General features: G+C 43.9%; 1 protein-coding gene across 1 annotated transcript in view; it reads right to left on the reverse strand.

Annotated features, from left to right (window-relative positions):
* LOC124621839 (synapsin) overlaps positions 1-16392 on the reverse strand; it is an 810142-nt gene that overhangs the window by 78614 nt on the left and 715136 nt on the right. The window contains exon 5 of the mRNA XM_047147282.1: positions 11628-11833. Coding sequence (XP_047003238.1) covers positions 11628-11833 — 206 coding nt within the window. The remainder of the gene's footprint in view (positions 1-11627; positions 11834-16392) is intronic.

Genomic DNA, 16392 nt, shown 5'->3' on the forward strand with positions numbered 1-16392 from the left:
TCTTGTCAGCAGCAGATGTTGTCATTTCAACGTCTTCAATTGTTTTATATATTTTCTGTCTTGCACGACGACGGTATCTTCTGTATGGCATCTTGGCAGCGTTCAATGCAGTTGCCTGTGCAGCAGCAGCAGCGCGAATGATTCGCTCCGCGGGCAGCGCTCACTTATATAGGCGCGCACTGGCGCGGCGCCAGATAAGGGACTTAGAATATTTCACAGTGCCAGCCGCGAGTTATCCCGGACGGGCGTACTAGCCTTACTAGGTGACATATTGATGATTTGCCAAAGTCTTTATTTGCATTTTCACAAACGTGGAATGTGCGGTAGGCTATGACGTCACGGTCGACGAAGCTTTCCAGTCCTGATACATTAGGTACACCTGTACCACCTCGTACAATAGCGACTGTCAACCAGCCGTTACTATGCGAAAATGTATCATTCAGATCAATACTGAAGTTCAGTCCACATCCACAGAAAACGGCGGGTCCATCTAGTAGTGAATGTGCGGCGACAGATTTTATAGTATTGTTCTTCTTGTCAGCAGCAGATGTTGTCATTTCAACGTCTTCAAGATGCCATACAGAAGATACCGTCGTCGTGCAAGACAGACAATATATAAAACAATTGAAGACGTTGAAATGACAACATCTGCTGCTGACAAGAAGAAGAATACTATAAAATCTGTCGCCGCACATTCACTACTAGATGGACCCGCCGTTTTCTGTGGATGTAGACTGAACTTCAGTATTGATCTGAATGATACATTTTCGCATGGTAACGGCTGGTTGACAGTCGCTATTGTACGAGGTGGTACAGGTGTACCTAATGTATCAGGATTGGAAAGCTTCGTCGACCGTGACGTCATTTGGCAATAAGCGTAACGACATTTTCATTTGACGCTTATTTCGTGAGATATTTGGCCCGGTCGCGATCAATGGACCACCTTGTATATACAGGGAATAGGCAAAACAATGTGAACAGTGATACTAATAGGATGGTTGTGTTTGACGGTCAACAACGCAGCTAAGGAAGGCACGTGTCGCGCTGGACTGTGCGTATTGAGTACGAACTACGAACAGTGCACGGTGTTTACGAGTAGTGCACACTTCGTATTTGCATTCAGGCGCCGAGGTCGACGTGCAGCGAAAGATCTAACGGAGTTCCAAAGAGGGCAGATTGTGGGGGCTGGATCAGCTGGAGCATTAGTAACCAAGTCAGCCAACTTATTGAATGTTTCAAGAGCAACTGTTTCAACAGTCATGACAGTCTACACAAAACATGGAAAGACATAATCGTGTGAATAATAGTGGGCGCAAATCAAAACTAAATGACAGAGATCATCGTACGTTAATACAGAGGTCATCGTACGTTAATACAAATTGTGTCAAAACAACACAAAACTACGGTGGCTAAAGTGACTGCAGAGCTCACCAGCCATCTTCGAGACCCCGCGTGCGGTAGCGTTCTTGCTTCCCACGCCCGGGTTCCCGGGTTCGATTCCCGGCGGGGTCAGAGATTTTCTCTGCCTCGTGATGGCTGGGTGTTGTGTGCTGTCCTTAGGTTAGTTAGGTTTAAGTAGTTCTAAGTTCTAGGGGACTTATGACCACAGCAGTTGAGTCCCATAGTGCTCAGAGCCATTTGAACCATTTTTTTTTCGGACCCCGTGTCTATCGACACTTTCCTCCGAGAACTCCATAAAGCGGATATTCATGGTGGAGTTGCTATACCGAAACCGTTAGTAACGACAACCAACGTAAAGAAGCGTAAACAAGGTGTCAGGGGCATAAATCCTAGACCGCTGATCTGTGGAAATACGTCATATGGTCCGACGAGTCAAAGGTTTCGTTGTATCCAACAATGGACCGAGTTTACGTCTGGAGAACGCCATAAAAAGCCGCAATCCTGATTGCTTGATTCCAACGGTTAAGCATGGTGGTCAAAGTGCGATGGTGTGGGCAGCCATATCATGGTATTCTGCTGGTCCCATCATTGGTCTCAAAGACTGTGTTACAGCTAACGATTATGTAAATATTTTAGGTGATCAAATGTTGTTCTCAAACAATGATGCCGTATTTCAGGACGATAACGCACCCATTCACACAGTCAGGAAAGTACAATAGAGGCATGAGGAGCATGCATCTGAAATGCAGCATCTTCCATGGCCAGCACAGTCCCTGGACTTGAACATCATCGAAGCCTTGTGGGCGGCATTGGACCGCACACTCCGGAGCAGATTTCCGCCTTCCTCGCCACCACTACAGGAGTTACAAGAGGTTCTGTTCGAAGAGTGCCATAACATTACACTGGAGACTATACCATGATCATATGCCAGCATTTCAAGAAGAATCGGAGCTGTATTACGGGCAAATGGGGGTCCAACCCCTTAGTAATAAACCATTCCCAAGTATGTACAGCTGTTCACGTTATTTTGCCTATCCCCTGTATATCGTGCGTTTCAATTTTGGTAGTGTTTAAGTGCCAAATTGCCTTGTAACACGTCTCTGGGTTGAAATAAATGTTTTGTAAATATTAGAGATTTTATCCTGGGTAGTCAGACCTTAATTCCAAGCAACCTTTGCTTTAGCTTTTCTTGCCTTAAATAATCAATTAAAAGAGTCCAGAAACAGTTCCGTCAGCTAAAGGAGCCCTCACGCAGATCGACAGTACTTGCTGCTAGCGACAAATATGACATGTTCGCGAGTACAGGAAAGTCGAGTAAGGCAAGACAGAGAGGAACAGATCTCCTACTAAGTAAATAATAACAGAAAGAGTGATATTTACCAAATGTAGGCGGAAGAGAACGAAATAAACAGTACTGTCCCCCTTTGCATAGCCACAGTCTAAGACCATTGTTCAGAACCGTAGTGCTAAATGAAATACTGATTGCACACATCGATTTTATATAGTATGGACTTCGAGTTAGAGTTCTTCAAGTGTTATTCTGACGTCACAGAACTCCAAGGCTCGCTCACGCCAGTCCCATATGCAAGACGCCTCTGGGCAGCACGTGTGTTTACCATTGCTGGCGTGATACCAATAGGTACTGACATCACAGAATAGCACAGGGTGCATTGTTCCCTAACGGAGTATGCAAGCTGCGTCTAGCCATGCAAGCATACACAGCATGGCTGACGCATGGCGCGAAATGTTTGACCTGCTATCAATATACGTCTCAGAAACGTTAAATGTTCTCACCGCTAAAAGCCTGTGCACGCTCGCGAAAACACCATTAATCATAAAAGCATTCTTGTTGTTTGGAAAGAGAGCACTGTCTAAGCACAGACGGGAGGAAATCAGAACAATTACGCAAACAGAATTCGAAGCACTGTCTTACAGAAGAGAAAAAATGACCGGAATTTTTGGTATCCTACAGCTACAGGTCTCCAGATGTCCTAATGGCACAGTGGTGGATGAGTTACGGCATCCCCACTAGAGATGGATGGTATGCTTCAGCTTGTCTTTGAACACTTGCTTTCTCAGAACTTTCCATACATACCTTGCCTCCTTGTTGAAATCAGTTTGAAGACGCTCCTACGTCCCGGCACAAAGGATGTCTTGTGAATGAAGAGAGCATTATGATTGTATTTTGTACGGAACACAGTATTGCACCGACAATTAAACCCTGAAACATGCCCTACAGATCGTCAAATACGAAAGACTCTTACTCAATTACACTGCTCTCCCACTGAGGAATGCAGCTTGAATTAGAGAGCAAAACAGTTCTCCAACCCAGCAATATATCACTATGTACCGTGTCGATCTACGGTCGCAGGTTCGAATCCTGCCTTGGGCATGGATGTGTGTGATGTCCTTAGGTTAGTTAGGTTTAAGTAGTTCTAAGTTCTAGGGGACTGATGACCTCAAATGTTAAGTCCAATAGTGCTCAGAGCCATTTGAACCATTTGAACCGTGTCGATATAGTAAATATACAATTCGTATCCTGCGCCATTCAAAATCAGTCCTTTTACATAATTCGTACATATACCGCGAAAACAGACTGCACCGTATACACTCCTTGCAGCACTAGATACTTCACTGCGAGGTCGGCGGTCATCCAACCCCAGCGGGTGACCAGAGCGACCTTGGTGGACCGAAGTCACTCTCATAGCTTTTCTACAAATTCGGGCTCGTCCCCCCTCGGCACAAACATGTTAGTGTTTCTGGTCCGGACCAGCTTGCTTACTGTGTTGAACTCCAGACCTCGTGGCGAACACATTGGATGGATGTACTGCATCAATTTGTTTAAATAAAGACTGGTGCATGCAAATGCCCTTTCTTTCCTGCCATTTTCTTAGGTTCGTAGAGATAGCCCAACTGCCCTTTCTTTCCAGCCATTTTTCTTATGTTAGTAGAGGCTGCATTATCCTGATGGAATTTGAACTTCCCGCCATTTCTTGGGGGAGGGGGTTAGGTTAGTGGAGGTAGCCCAGTTGACCTATCTTCCTGCCAAAATTCAGGATGATGTCATTAGATGATTGTCACGACTGCCATCTTGGAAGACGTCATCGCCTCCATCTTGGATAACGATCCTTTGGAATAGAAACAGCTTTGTTCCAATACTATTACAGTCTTTCCCAAAAATATTATCTATATGATCGTTCCGATTTAAGTTATTTGTAACTGTGATTCATAAATATTTAGCTGAGTTTACAGCGTTTCGATTTGTGTGATTTATCGTGTAACCGAAATTTAGAGGGCTCCTTTTAGTACTTATATGGATGATTAAACATTTTTCATTATTTAGAGTCATGTGCAACTTTTTATACCACACAGATATGTTATTGAAATCATTTTGCAATTCGTTTTGATCACGTGATGACTTTGCAAGACGGTGAATGATAGCATCATCTGCGAACAATCTAAGAGGGCTGCTCAGGTTGTCCCCTAAATCGTTTATACAGATCAAGAATAGCAGGGGCCTCTAACACTTCCTTGGGAAACGCCAGATATTACTTCTATTTACTGGGTGACTTTCCGTCAGTTATTACAGACTATGACCTTCCTGACAGGAAATCACGAATCTAGTCACACAACTGAGACGGCACTCCATTGACACGCAATTTGATTAGAAATCGCTTTTGAGGAGCGGTGTCCAAAGTCTTCTGGAAACCTAATAATATGGAATCACTTTGACGCGCCCCGTCTATAGCACTTATTACTTCGTCAGTATAAAGAGCTAGCTGTGTTTCACAAGAACGGTATTTTCTGAATTCGTGTTACCTATTTGTCAATAAATCGTTTTTTCGAGGTAATTCAGCTTCAGTCATTATAGTAATTCATAATGCTCGAGCACAGTATATGTTCCATACTGCAAATCGACACCAGTGATATGGGTCTGTAATTCAGCGGATTACTCCTATTTTCTTTCTTGGGTATTTTTGTGACTTGTGCAGTCATTGGATACGCACCTTTCTATGAGCGAACGGTTGTAAATGATTGCTAAGTATGAAGCTATTGCATCAGCATGCTCTGTGAGGTCATCTGTGGCATGTTAGAACTTGGGCTAACTGCAAGTTATATTTGATGAGAAAGAAGGTACAGAGGGACAGAAATTGTATCCTACTTATTGGACTGTAGTAAAAATTTGTGGATGGGATTTAGGCGGCGTCCCTCAAATTTTGTAGCCTTACGATAATGGTCCATTATAAATGTACACATTCAATTGCAATGTCCTTTTTCCGTTAAGCAGTAACTTAACATACGATTGTCATTCCTGTCATTGCTGAACGTCTTGCTATACTTCAAGTCTCACACAAATTTTGAAATAGACTGATGCATCACTAACAACTCTTGGGATTGGGCAACTTCTCCCTGCAACAGGGCCCCTTCGTTATAGACTTCACTCACAGTTAATAAGCTGCGCGTGTAGCGCGCCAACACCCGAGGTCTGCAGCAGACTGCAGGTCGAGTGGGAGGAATTTTCGGTGACTGCCGTCTTAGATTAGATTAGATTAATTATTCATTCCATAGACCCATGAAGGAGGGAATCCTCCTGGGTGTGGAACATGTCAGATAAACACATTACAAAAATGTAATTAGAAAAACTTGAGTTTCATTAATTTTAATGATCCTCAGTCAATAAACAGTAAAATTATGTACATGAATTAAATTTAAACTTCTAATATTTACAGGTTTAATACTTACTTTTCATTAAAATGGTCTACTGCACTTGTTGAGAAACTCATGGATGGAATAGAAGGAATTGGCCAGCAAAAATTCTTTTAAATTATGTTTAAATTGTGCCTTGTCTGAAACTAAACTCTTAATGGTTGCTGGTAACTTATTGAAAATATGCGTTGCTGAATACTGGACTCCTTTCTGGGCAAGAGTAAGTGATTTTAAATCTTTATGTATATTGTTCTTATTCCTAGTATTGATACTGTGTACTAAGCAGTTAGTTGGAAAATGAGATGTATTATTTACAACAAACTTCATTAAGGAATAAATATAGTGAGAAGCTGTGGTTAATATGCCCAATTTTTTGAATAGGTTTCGACATTATGTCTGATCTGCACCACCTTCTAGAGCCAAGTTAGCTATTCCTAGCCGGCCGAAGTGGCCGTGCGGTTAAAGGCGCTGCAGTCTGGAACCGCAAGACCGCTACGGTCGCAGGTTCGAATCCTGCCTCGGGCATGGATGTTTGTGATGTCCTTAGGTTAGTTAGGTTTAATAGTTCTAAGTTCTAGGGGACTGATGACCTCAGCAGTTGAGTCCCATAGTGCTCAGAGCCATTTGAACTATTCCTAGAACCTTAGCACATGTTCCACTAATCTGCAGATCGTTTCTCAAATCAACATCAGGAAAAGTCTGGCTTTTACACAGGATGGCGACCGTATTGATCTCGTACACAATCTGCAAATGCAATAGTAAGGGGAGGGGCGGTGGGTGCTGCACAGTGTTACCTCCTCCGCCACCTACTGTACTGTGGCATGGGAAATATTAACGTAGACGATGACAAAAGATTTTTTTTATAAACTTTATTCCTCGGCTTTTATTTTTTTCAACATCTCCATTTCGAAAACTAGATGCAGCGTGTCCCTCCTAAGAGTCATCTGGCGCGCTTTCTCTGGTGTTTCTGCAGATATTTGCAATTTAGTTCTTGGAATGTGTAGTTGGTGTCAGCCCAAACACTGCTCGTCATGTCTTTCACGCTCCGCCCAGAGTCGATGGAGAGCGTCAGTTTGTTTCGAGTTACAAAAAAAAAAAATGTGTGTGAAATCTTATGGGACTTAACTGCCAAGGTCATGAGTCCCTAAACTTACACACTACTTAACCTAAACTATCCTAAGGACAAACGCACGCACCCATGCCCGAGGGAGGACTCGAACCTCCGCTGGGACCAGCCCCACAGTCCATGACTGTAGTGCCCCAGACCGCTCGGCTAATCCCGCGCGGCATTTCGAGATGCAAACAAATGATTTCCAAAGCGCAATTTTACGCGCCCATTCGACAGAGCGCTCCAAGATTAGTCTAGTGCGATGTTTGTTTTATCGATATGTTTTAATAGGGACAGTAAAACACGAAATCAGTACTTTAGCAGCGATACCACTGTCTTGGCCTACGCTGACTACGAACGCCATACAGCAGCGCTGATCAGTCGCTCCTGGAGCTCTGGTTATTCTTCGCGTTTTATTGTCCCTGTTAACATGTATCGACAAAACAAATATCGCAATAGAACAATTTGACACAGCTCTATCGAATGGGCACATAATATTCCGATTTAGAAATAATTTTGTTTGTAACGGTAATCAAACCAACGCCTTCGGTCGACTTTGGGCGTCGCACGAAAGTCATGGTGAACAGTATTTGTTTCCATAATGACATTTTCACTCTGCAGCGGAGTGTGTGCTGATATGAAACTTCCTTCAGTATTTGTTTGCTACACATTGCAACAGCGACATTGCAAATATCTGCTGAAACACTGGAGACAATTGGTCTGACAGCTCTCAGGAGGGACACCCAGTACGTCCATTAGTATCTCTCACCTTCTGTAAATAAACCTTGTATGTAGCAGCACTTGTGCAGGGACCAAGAAATAGGGGAAGTAAATGTTACAAAAATTACGCTCCGCCACGCGCAATAAAGCTGCTTGTAGAGTATAGGTGCAGTTGTACAAGGTGACAATTATTGAGCTATATGAAAAAAATTGAATTAGTTTCAAACTACGGCGTGCACACTTTATGCAAAATGTAAACGTCACTACAGATATTCAGATTTAGGTTATGACATGATCGATATGCCTGCCATCAGTCGCGAAGATGTGGCACAGACGAATAGCGAAATTTTGCATGATCTGCTGAAGTGTCGTAACTTCGATGCTGTCGACGACCTCCTGAATGGCTGTTTTCAGTTCAGCAGTGGTTTTGGAGTTATTGCTGTACACTTTGTCTCTAATACATCCCCACAAAAAGGAGTCGTAAGTTTTCAGATCCGGAGAATATGGTGGCCAATCGAGGTCCATGCTAGTGGCCTCTGGATACCCGAGAGCCAGAATGCGGTCCCCATAGTGCTCCTCCAGGACATCAAACACTCTACTGCCTCGATGGGGTCGAGCTCCGTCTTACATGAACCACATCTTATCGAGATTAGGGCCACTTTGGATAATGGGGATGAAATCATCTTCCAAAACGTTAACTTACCGTTCGATAGTCAACGTGTCATCAAGAAATACGACGCCGATTATTCCGTGACTGGGCATTGTACGCCACACAATGCCGTTGAGGGTGAAATGCGAATTCTCAGTCCCAAAATGCGCCAATTTTGCTTATTGAAGAACCCATCCAAATGAAAGTGAGCTTCGTCGCTAAACCAAACCACATACCGCTTACTAATTCCCCTCATAACCCCGCGGCCAACCGTGCAGTTTGAACGTCCTAACGCAAACTCTTTAGGAGTTTTTTTTTAAAATAATTGAAATGCCACGATCGCTTCAATATCGTTTACTAGATGACCGGTTTCAGCACTCCGAAGGTGCCATCATCGGGTCTGTGAAGGTATAACATAACAGGTTTGAGGGAGGGCTTACACGAGTTAACTATATACGTTACAATTATTACAGAACCACATACCTGAGACGAGGATTAACATTTATAAAACCATATGGACATCATGGCACATGAGGCAGACCATCTAATAAAAATCATTGTCACAATCAATAAAAAATAATAGAAAACTGCTCTCAAGGACGTTCTTTCCATAAAATATAAAACTGAAGTGAGCAGATAAAACTAACACTGCACGCCTAACACTGGTCGGCATCATCACTGCCCTATTCCGCGCAGGCTTACCTGCTGTGATTCTAGCGGTTCACAACCGTCCACCAGATAGCTGTTCATAACACTTCTGTGTGCATGTTCCTGAAGTCCTTATATGAATAAAGGTAAATTATAATACACTCCTGGAAATTGAAATAAGAACACCGTAAATTCATTGTCCCAGGAAGGGGAAACTTTATTGACACATTCCTGGGGTCAGATACATCACATGATCACACTGACAGAACCACAGGCACATAGACACAGGCAACAGAGCATGCACAATGTCGGCACTAGTACAGTGTATATCCACCTTTCGCAGCAATGCAGGCTGCTATTCTCCCATGGAGACGATCGTAGAGATGCTGGATGTAGTCCTGTGGAACGGCTTGCCATGCCATTTCCACCTGGCGCCTCAGTTGGACCAGCGTTCGTGCTGGACGTGCAGACCGCGTGAGACGACGCTTCATCCAGTCCCAAACATGCTCAATGGGGGACAGATCCGGAGATCTTGCTGGCCAGGGTAGTTGACTTACACCTTCTAGAGCACGTTGGGTGGCACGGGATACATGCGGACGTGCATTGTCCTGTTGGAACAGCAAGTTCCCTTGCCGGTCTAGGAATGGTAGAACGATGGGTTCGATGACGGTTTGGATGTACCGTGCACTATTCAGTGTCCCCTCGACGATCACCAGTGGTGTACGGCCAGTGAAGGAGATCGCTCCCCACACCATGATGCCGGGTGTTGGCCCTGTGTGCCTCGGTCGTATGCAGTCCTGATTGTGGCGCTCACCTGCACGGCGCCAAACACGCATACGACCATCATTGGCACCAAGGCAGAAGCGACTCTCATCGCTGAAGACGACACGTCTCCATTCGTCCCTCCATTCACGCCTGTCGCGACACCACTGGAGGCGGGCTGCACGATGTTGGGGCGTGAGCGGAAGACGGCCTAACGGCGTGCGGGACCGTAGCCCAGCTTCATGGAGACGGTTGCGAATGGTCCTCGCCGATACCCCAGGAGAAACAGTGTCCCTAATTTGCTGGGAAGTGGCGGTGCGGTCCCCTACGGCACTGCGTAGGATCCTACGGTCTTGGCGTGCATCCGTGCGTCGCTGCGGTCCGGTCCCAGGTCGACGGGCACGTGCACCTTCCGCCGACCACTGGCGACAACATCGATGTACTGTGGAGACCTCACGCCCCACGTGTTGAGCAATTCGGCGGTACGTCCACCCGGCCTCCCGCATGCCCACTATACGCCCTCGCTCAAAGTCCGTCAACTGCACATACGGTTCACGTCCACGCTGTCGCGGCATGCTACCAGTGTTAAAGACTGCGATGGAGCTCCGTATGCCACGGCAAACTGGCTGACACTGACGGCGGCGTTGCACAAATGCTGCGCAGCTAGCGCCATTCGACGGCCAACACCGCGGTTCCTGGTGTGTCCGCTGTGCCGTGCGTGTGATCATTGCTTGTACAGCCCTCTCGCAGTGTCCGGAGCAAGTATGGTGGGTCTGACACACCGGTGTCAATGTGTTCTTTTTTCCATTTCCAGGAGTGTATGTAGTTTTGTAAGACGCTAATGGATAATGTCTGTGCCTCAGATGCTTTTACTTTGTAATCGACATACTTTATAGTGAGTATAGTATGTACAGGAAGTGTATGCGCAAATGTGGGCTTTGTATGGGTATGTGACAAGCAGTTATAGTAAAGTTGTGTTTTAGTAGGAATGAGTGGTTATACCGTGGGAATGTGTGTGCGCTGCTTGGACAGCGCTATCTGGTGGGCGGTTGTGAGCCGCTAGAATCACAGCAGGTCAGTCTGCGCGGAATAGGGCAGTGATGGTGCCGACCAGTGTTAAGCGAGCAGTGGTAGTTTCATCCGGTGACTTCAGTTTTATATTTTATTAAAAGAACGACCATGAGAGCAGTTTTTTATTATTTTTTATTGGTTGTGGCAATGATTTTTATCAGATGGTTTGCCTCATGTACCATGATGTCCATATCATTTTATAAATGTTAATCCACGTCTCAGGTATGTGGCTCTGTAATAATTGTAATGTATATAGTAACTCATGTAAGCCCTCCCTCAAACCTGATATGTTATACCTCCATAAATCCGATGATGGCACCTTCAGAGAGCTGAAACCGGTCATCTAGTGAGCGATATTGAAGCGATCGTGGCTTTTCAATTGTTAAAAAAAAAAAAAAAGATAAAGAAAAACAGACTGATCGCCCCACGACACACCATGTATTCACTGCTCTTCAGGAGTTACGACGATTTTATTTCACACAATTCAATAATTGTCACCGTTAGGTGTAGAATTAGCCGGTATCAAGGTCCCGCAGACTGGGTGCGGAGAGAAACACTCACATGAAGGCCTTGTAGTTGGGCCCGATCTTCTGCACGTGGATGTCGTACTTGGAGTCTACGTAGGGCTCGACGGTGCAGTAAGTACCCGCGACGGCCACCACGCTCGCCATGTCCTGGAAGTCGCTGTTGGTGTCCACCTTGACCTTGCCCAGGCCGCCGTGGGCGTGGCCGATCTTGAAGACCACCGGGAAGCGCGTCGAGCTCAGCTGCAACACAACATCCCGCGACCAATCAGGGGGCGGTGAGGGCACAGTGGGCAGCAGCTGCCAAGCGCAACACTCGACAAAGGCTCTGGATTTTATACTAATCAGATACAACGTGTTAAAGGAGTAACGAAACCCTTCGGGAAATTGGATAACAAAGAAACCACACGGGAACCGGATTTTTGTATTTCTTTGTATTCATGGCACGTGAACGCCAGAACTGAAATATCAGTTCACCCAAAATAGTTGCAACTCTCAAAAATTCTCGAGAAAGTCAAATTTGAAATTTTGCGACTGTCTATAACACCCCAAACCAAGTGAAATTATTAAGATGAAACGTGTAGAATCCTCGCGTCCCACTTGGTGGTGGCGTGTTCCCTTCCCGGCTGATGCAAATATTTAAACGAAGTGGCATTTTCTGCTAGCATTTCCGTAAAGCGTAAAATACATAAAGATGGAAAAACGCAATTCGTAATGTTCTTTAAACAATCGAATTTTTGTACAGAAGTACAGAACTGAAATATCAGTCATGCAAAACAGTTCGATGCAACTCTCAAAAATTCTCGAGGACGTCGACTTTCAAGTTTTCCAAGTGTCTTTAACACCCCAAACTAACTGAAGTTATTGGGATGAAACGTATAGCTGTGTGATGGAATGCTCGTGTGCCACATGGGGGTGCCATGTTCGATTTCCGGCTGATGCAAATTTGTAAACGAAATTGCATATTATATGAGCATTTCCATAAAGTCTAAAATACATAAAGATGGAAAAATTTAATTTGAAATGTTCTTTGAATTTAAACAATGTTAATTAACAATTTTTTGTACCTTTGTTTTCGAGTATTTGGATATTGCCAAGAAAATGATTCGCTGGTAGACACTGATTTATATAAAATTATACTATCTAAAAGTATATTTATATAAAATCTTCCACCACTATCATATTTCACCACTGTGTCAGCGAACTGCAACAGTTTCGCTTCGTCAGTGTTTCATAATAGATGACAGGAATAAACAACAGATTTACACATCAGAGCGCTTATACCATACGTGGAATCTAATATGAGCCTGCAACTCTCAAAGAACTTTCTAAGCGGTTGGGAACATTCGCACCGTCTCTACACAGATACATCAAGTACTGCAGATGGCGTCGGAAGCGCATATTACGACGAACAGACTAGCCATACAGCCCAATTCCGAGTCTGGTTCAAATGGTTCAAATGGCTCTGAGCACTATGCGACTTAACTTCTGAGGTCATCAGTCGCCTAGAACTTAGAACTAATTAAACCTAACTAACCTAAGGACATCACACACATCCATGCCCGAGGCAGGATTCGAACCTGCGACCGTAGCGGTCGCCCGGTTCCAGACTGTAGCGCCTAGAACCGCACGGCCACTCCGGCCGGCCAGTTCCGAGTCTGTTCTGAAACCTCGATACTTCAGCAGGGCTCACAGCAGTACTAGAGAGACGTAAATATGCTGACAGCTTGGATAAAATAACTATTCTGACAGACTCGTGATCAACATTTCTACTCATACAGAATGATACCGTTAATATTACCAATAACTAACTGGAGTACCAAATCGTAGATCGTACTGCAGCGTCGCAACAAGACTATCTCCTTGCTGTGCATAAAGGGGCGCCGCGGTATAAGGAGCAATGCATCTGTCGACGCTAACTGTCAAAACTCTTGCTAAGAGTGTCATCTGCCATGGAACAAAGACGCATGAACATGTTAATTACGCGCACCTTCTGCAAGATGTGGGGCGGCAGATTAGTGTATTGTGGAAGATCTTATGTAGCTATATAAAGAAGTATTCCCGCATGACCGTGGCACTCCTTTGGTATGTACCACAGAAAGTGTCTCGTTACCATGTTCCGCTTCTGCTTTAACCACGGACGGTTCCAACTGCATTTCTATCTGCTACAACTGATTGACGATCCCTATGTGATTGTGGCGCAGAGGAGGACATCGGCCACTTCATGTTCCGCTGCCCACCGCGGCACCGCGCAACAACAGAATTGCCGCAGTGGATGGTGCCTACCAGAATAAAGACACTACTCGCAGAGCGTGATGTGTCACTGTATATACATGGATACAACTGTTTGGCGACTGAACGCATCGTGATTTAACTGTGATGTACACAACCAATATAAATATTCTATGCGAGTCTTGGATGTACGTGTGTACGTCATTGGATATTCCTTTTAAATTGTAACATATAATGTACTGGACTCTCGCTTAGTGGAGCTTGTCCAAGGACCACCAGCAAATAAATAAATTCGCTGTCTGCAGAGGAAAATCTCTGATGTAAGGAGTAATGCCGTTGTTATACTACTCTTCAAAAAAGGAAATAGGAATGAATGCGGAAATTGCAGAGGTATAAATTTCGTAGATGCGTTGTATAAGATCTGCACCAGAACGGTCTCTAAAACACAAATAGTAAATGAGTAGTTCTTTCAGAGGAGCAGACTGGTTTTGGAAACGGCAAGTCTTGCATCGACAGTCCGTCATTATAAAACAACATGCAGGGAAAAAAGAGAGTATAACAACGGAAACAACATAGTGTTTCCAGATTATAGGAAGGCGTTTGGCCGAATGCTAAGACAACTTCTCTGGAATGTGATGGAAGACAGAAGTTAACCCAGGCATATCATTCTCGTACTGAAAGACATACTGTATATAAAAATACAATACTGAAGATCAGAGCTGGATCAAAACTAATTGACAACGTCCACGTAAATGAGGAGGTCAGACGAGAGTGTCGCCTGCAATACCCTAGTTTAAAAATATCACACAAAACACAAATAAACACTTGTTTATTCGCCGATGACCAGTTAATTATGTATGATGATGAAAGGTAAACCGCAGAATGCTGTCCAAAAGATAGCTTAGTGTGTCAAGAAAGTATTGTGAAGATCTCTACTACAACACAAAACTAATGCCATTTAGAACAGCCGTACATATCACAAATTGTTATACATGACAAGATAATAGAAAAAGCAAACTGTTTCAGCCCTCTTGGAAATCAAATAAGTTATCTAGAAGATTAAGATTTAGGTAAAAACTTGCAAATTCTATTGTATTATGTGTGACTCTGTAAACAAAACTTTAAAAAAATAAGATATGGAAAGAAAGTAAAATTAACTCTGTCAGTTCCTGTACTTGTCTGGACCCTGGATCCATACTAAAGGACAGAGAAATAAGATTCCAGCATCTGAAACGAAATTTCTAAGGGCTTTGAAAGAACACACAAAATAAAATAAAATAAAAAGACTTTATACAAATTAGAAGAGAGTTATTAGTTGAACCAATAAACGATTTAATAGATGAATGACGACATGGGAAGAAAAACAGGCTTCACGTATGATCCCTGAAAATGAAGATTGTGGTGATGTTCAAAGTAATCTCCATAATGTGGTTCACATAACTGAGTACCACGTGGTAGTGTTTGTTGTGGAATGGCAACAGCTAATCGCTCAATTTATTTTTGCGGTCACCCACTGATGGTCACCAATCAATCCACAGACGCAGACACTACTCTGTCTGTGGTTACGTGAGAAGCGCAACAACTTTTGGAAGTATGCTAAGAGTCAAGAAGTGCAAAGACGGGAAGCAGCGCTCCACTACGAACAAATTAGGAACTAATATCTGTTAGGGATGATCGCAGTTCGCCGATGCTTATTTAGATACAAACACGGATATGTAAACATCTAATGCTCATTTAGATACAAACACGGACATGTGAACATCCATAGCCGAAAATAATAAACCCGAAAGGATAGATGTTGCTTCACATCAAGATAAAATGGTGACCTTATAGAATGGCATGGAAACCAATATGCAACTATATTTGATAACTTATTCATTAATCCAAAAGTACAGCAATGTATTAAAAAACCCAGAATGTTTTGTCTACCGACAGCGAAAACATCCTTTTTGAAAAAAGTTTCTACTTCAGTTAGCATATATCCTGCTTTCGAAAACAATCTTTTAGAAAGTCGCGAAGTAGCTATCCAGGTGAAATATTTAATTTAAATTCTTTTAAGCTTTGGATACATAGTACCAATAATTCGAGGGCTGTCCAAAAGTAACTTCCGATCGGTCCCTAAATGAAAACCACAGTGAAAATCAGAAACATTTTATGTGCAACAGTAAGCTACACTTTCCAGATACTTCTCTACATAGTCGCTGCTCCGACTTAGACATCTGTCGGAGCGTTATACCAAATTTCCAACACCATCGTCAGAGAAGGCAGCCGCCTGTGCTTTCCGATAATTCTCTACGCTGGTCTATAGCACGTAGCCTGCGCCCAAGTGGTGTCATCGTATTCAGCGTTTCATATGAACAGAGATGATACTCAGGATGAGCCAACTAGGGCTGTGTTGTGGGAAGTGGTGTCTTCGTATCCAGCGTTTCATATGAACAGAGATGATACTCAGGATGAGCCAATTAGGGCTGTGTTGTGGGGGATCGAACACTTCCCATCGAAAAGGCTGCAGGAGCGTCTTCACTTACCCTGGAGAGTGCGGCTGAGAATTGCCATAAAGAAAGACGTGC

This window comes from Schistocerca americana, chromosome 7 (genome assembly GCF_021461395.2).
Source record: "Schistocerca americana isolate TAMUIC-IGC-003095 chromosome 7, iqSchAmer2.1, whole genome shotgun sequence".
NCBI lineage: Eukaryota > Metazoa > Arthropoda > Insecta > Orthoptera > Acrididae > Schistocerca > Schistocerca americana.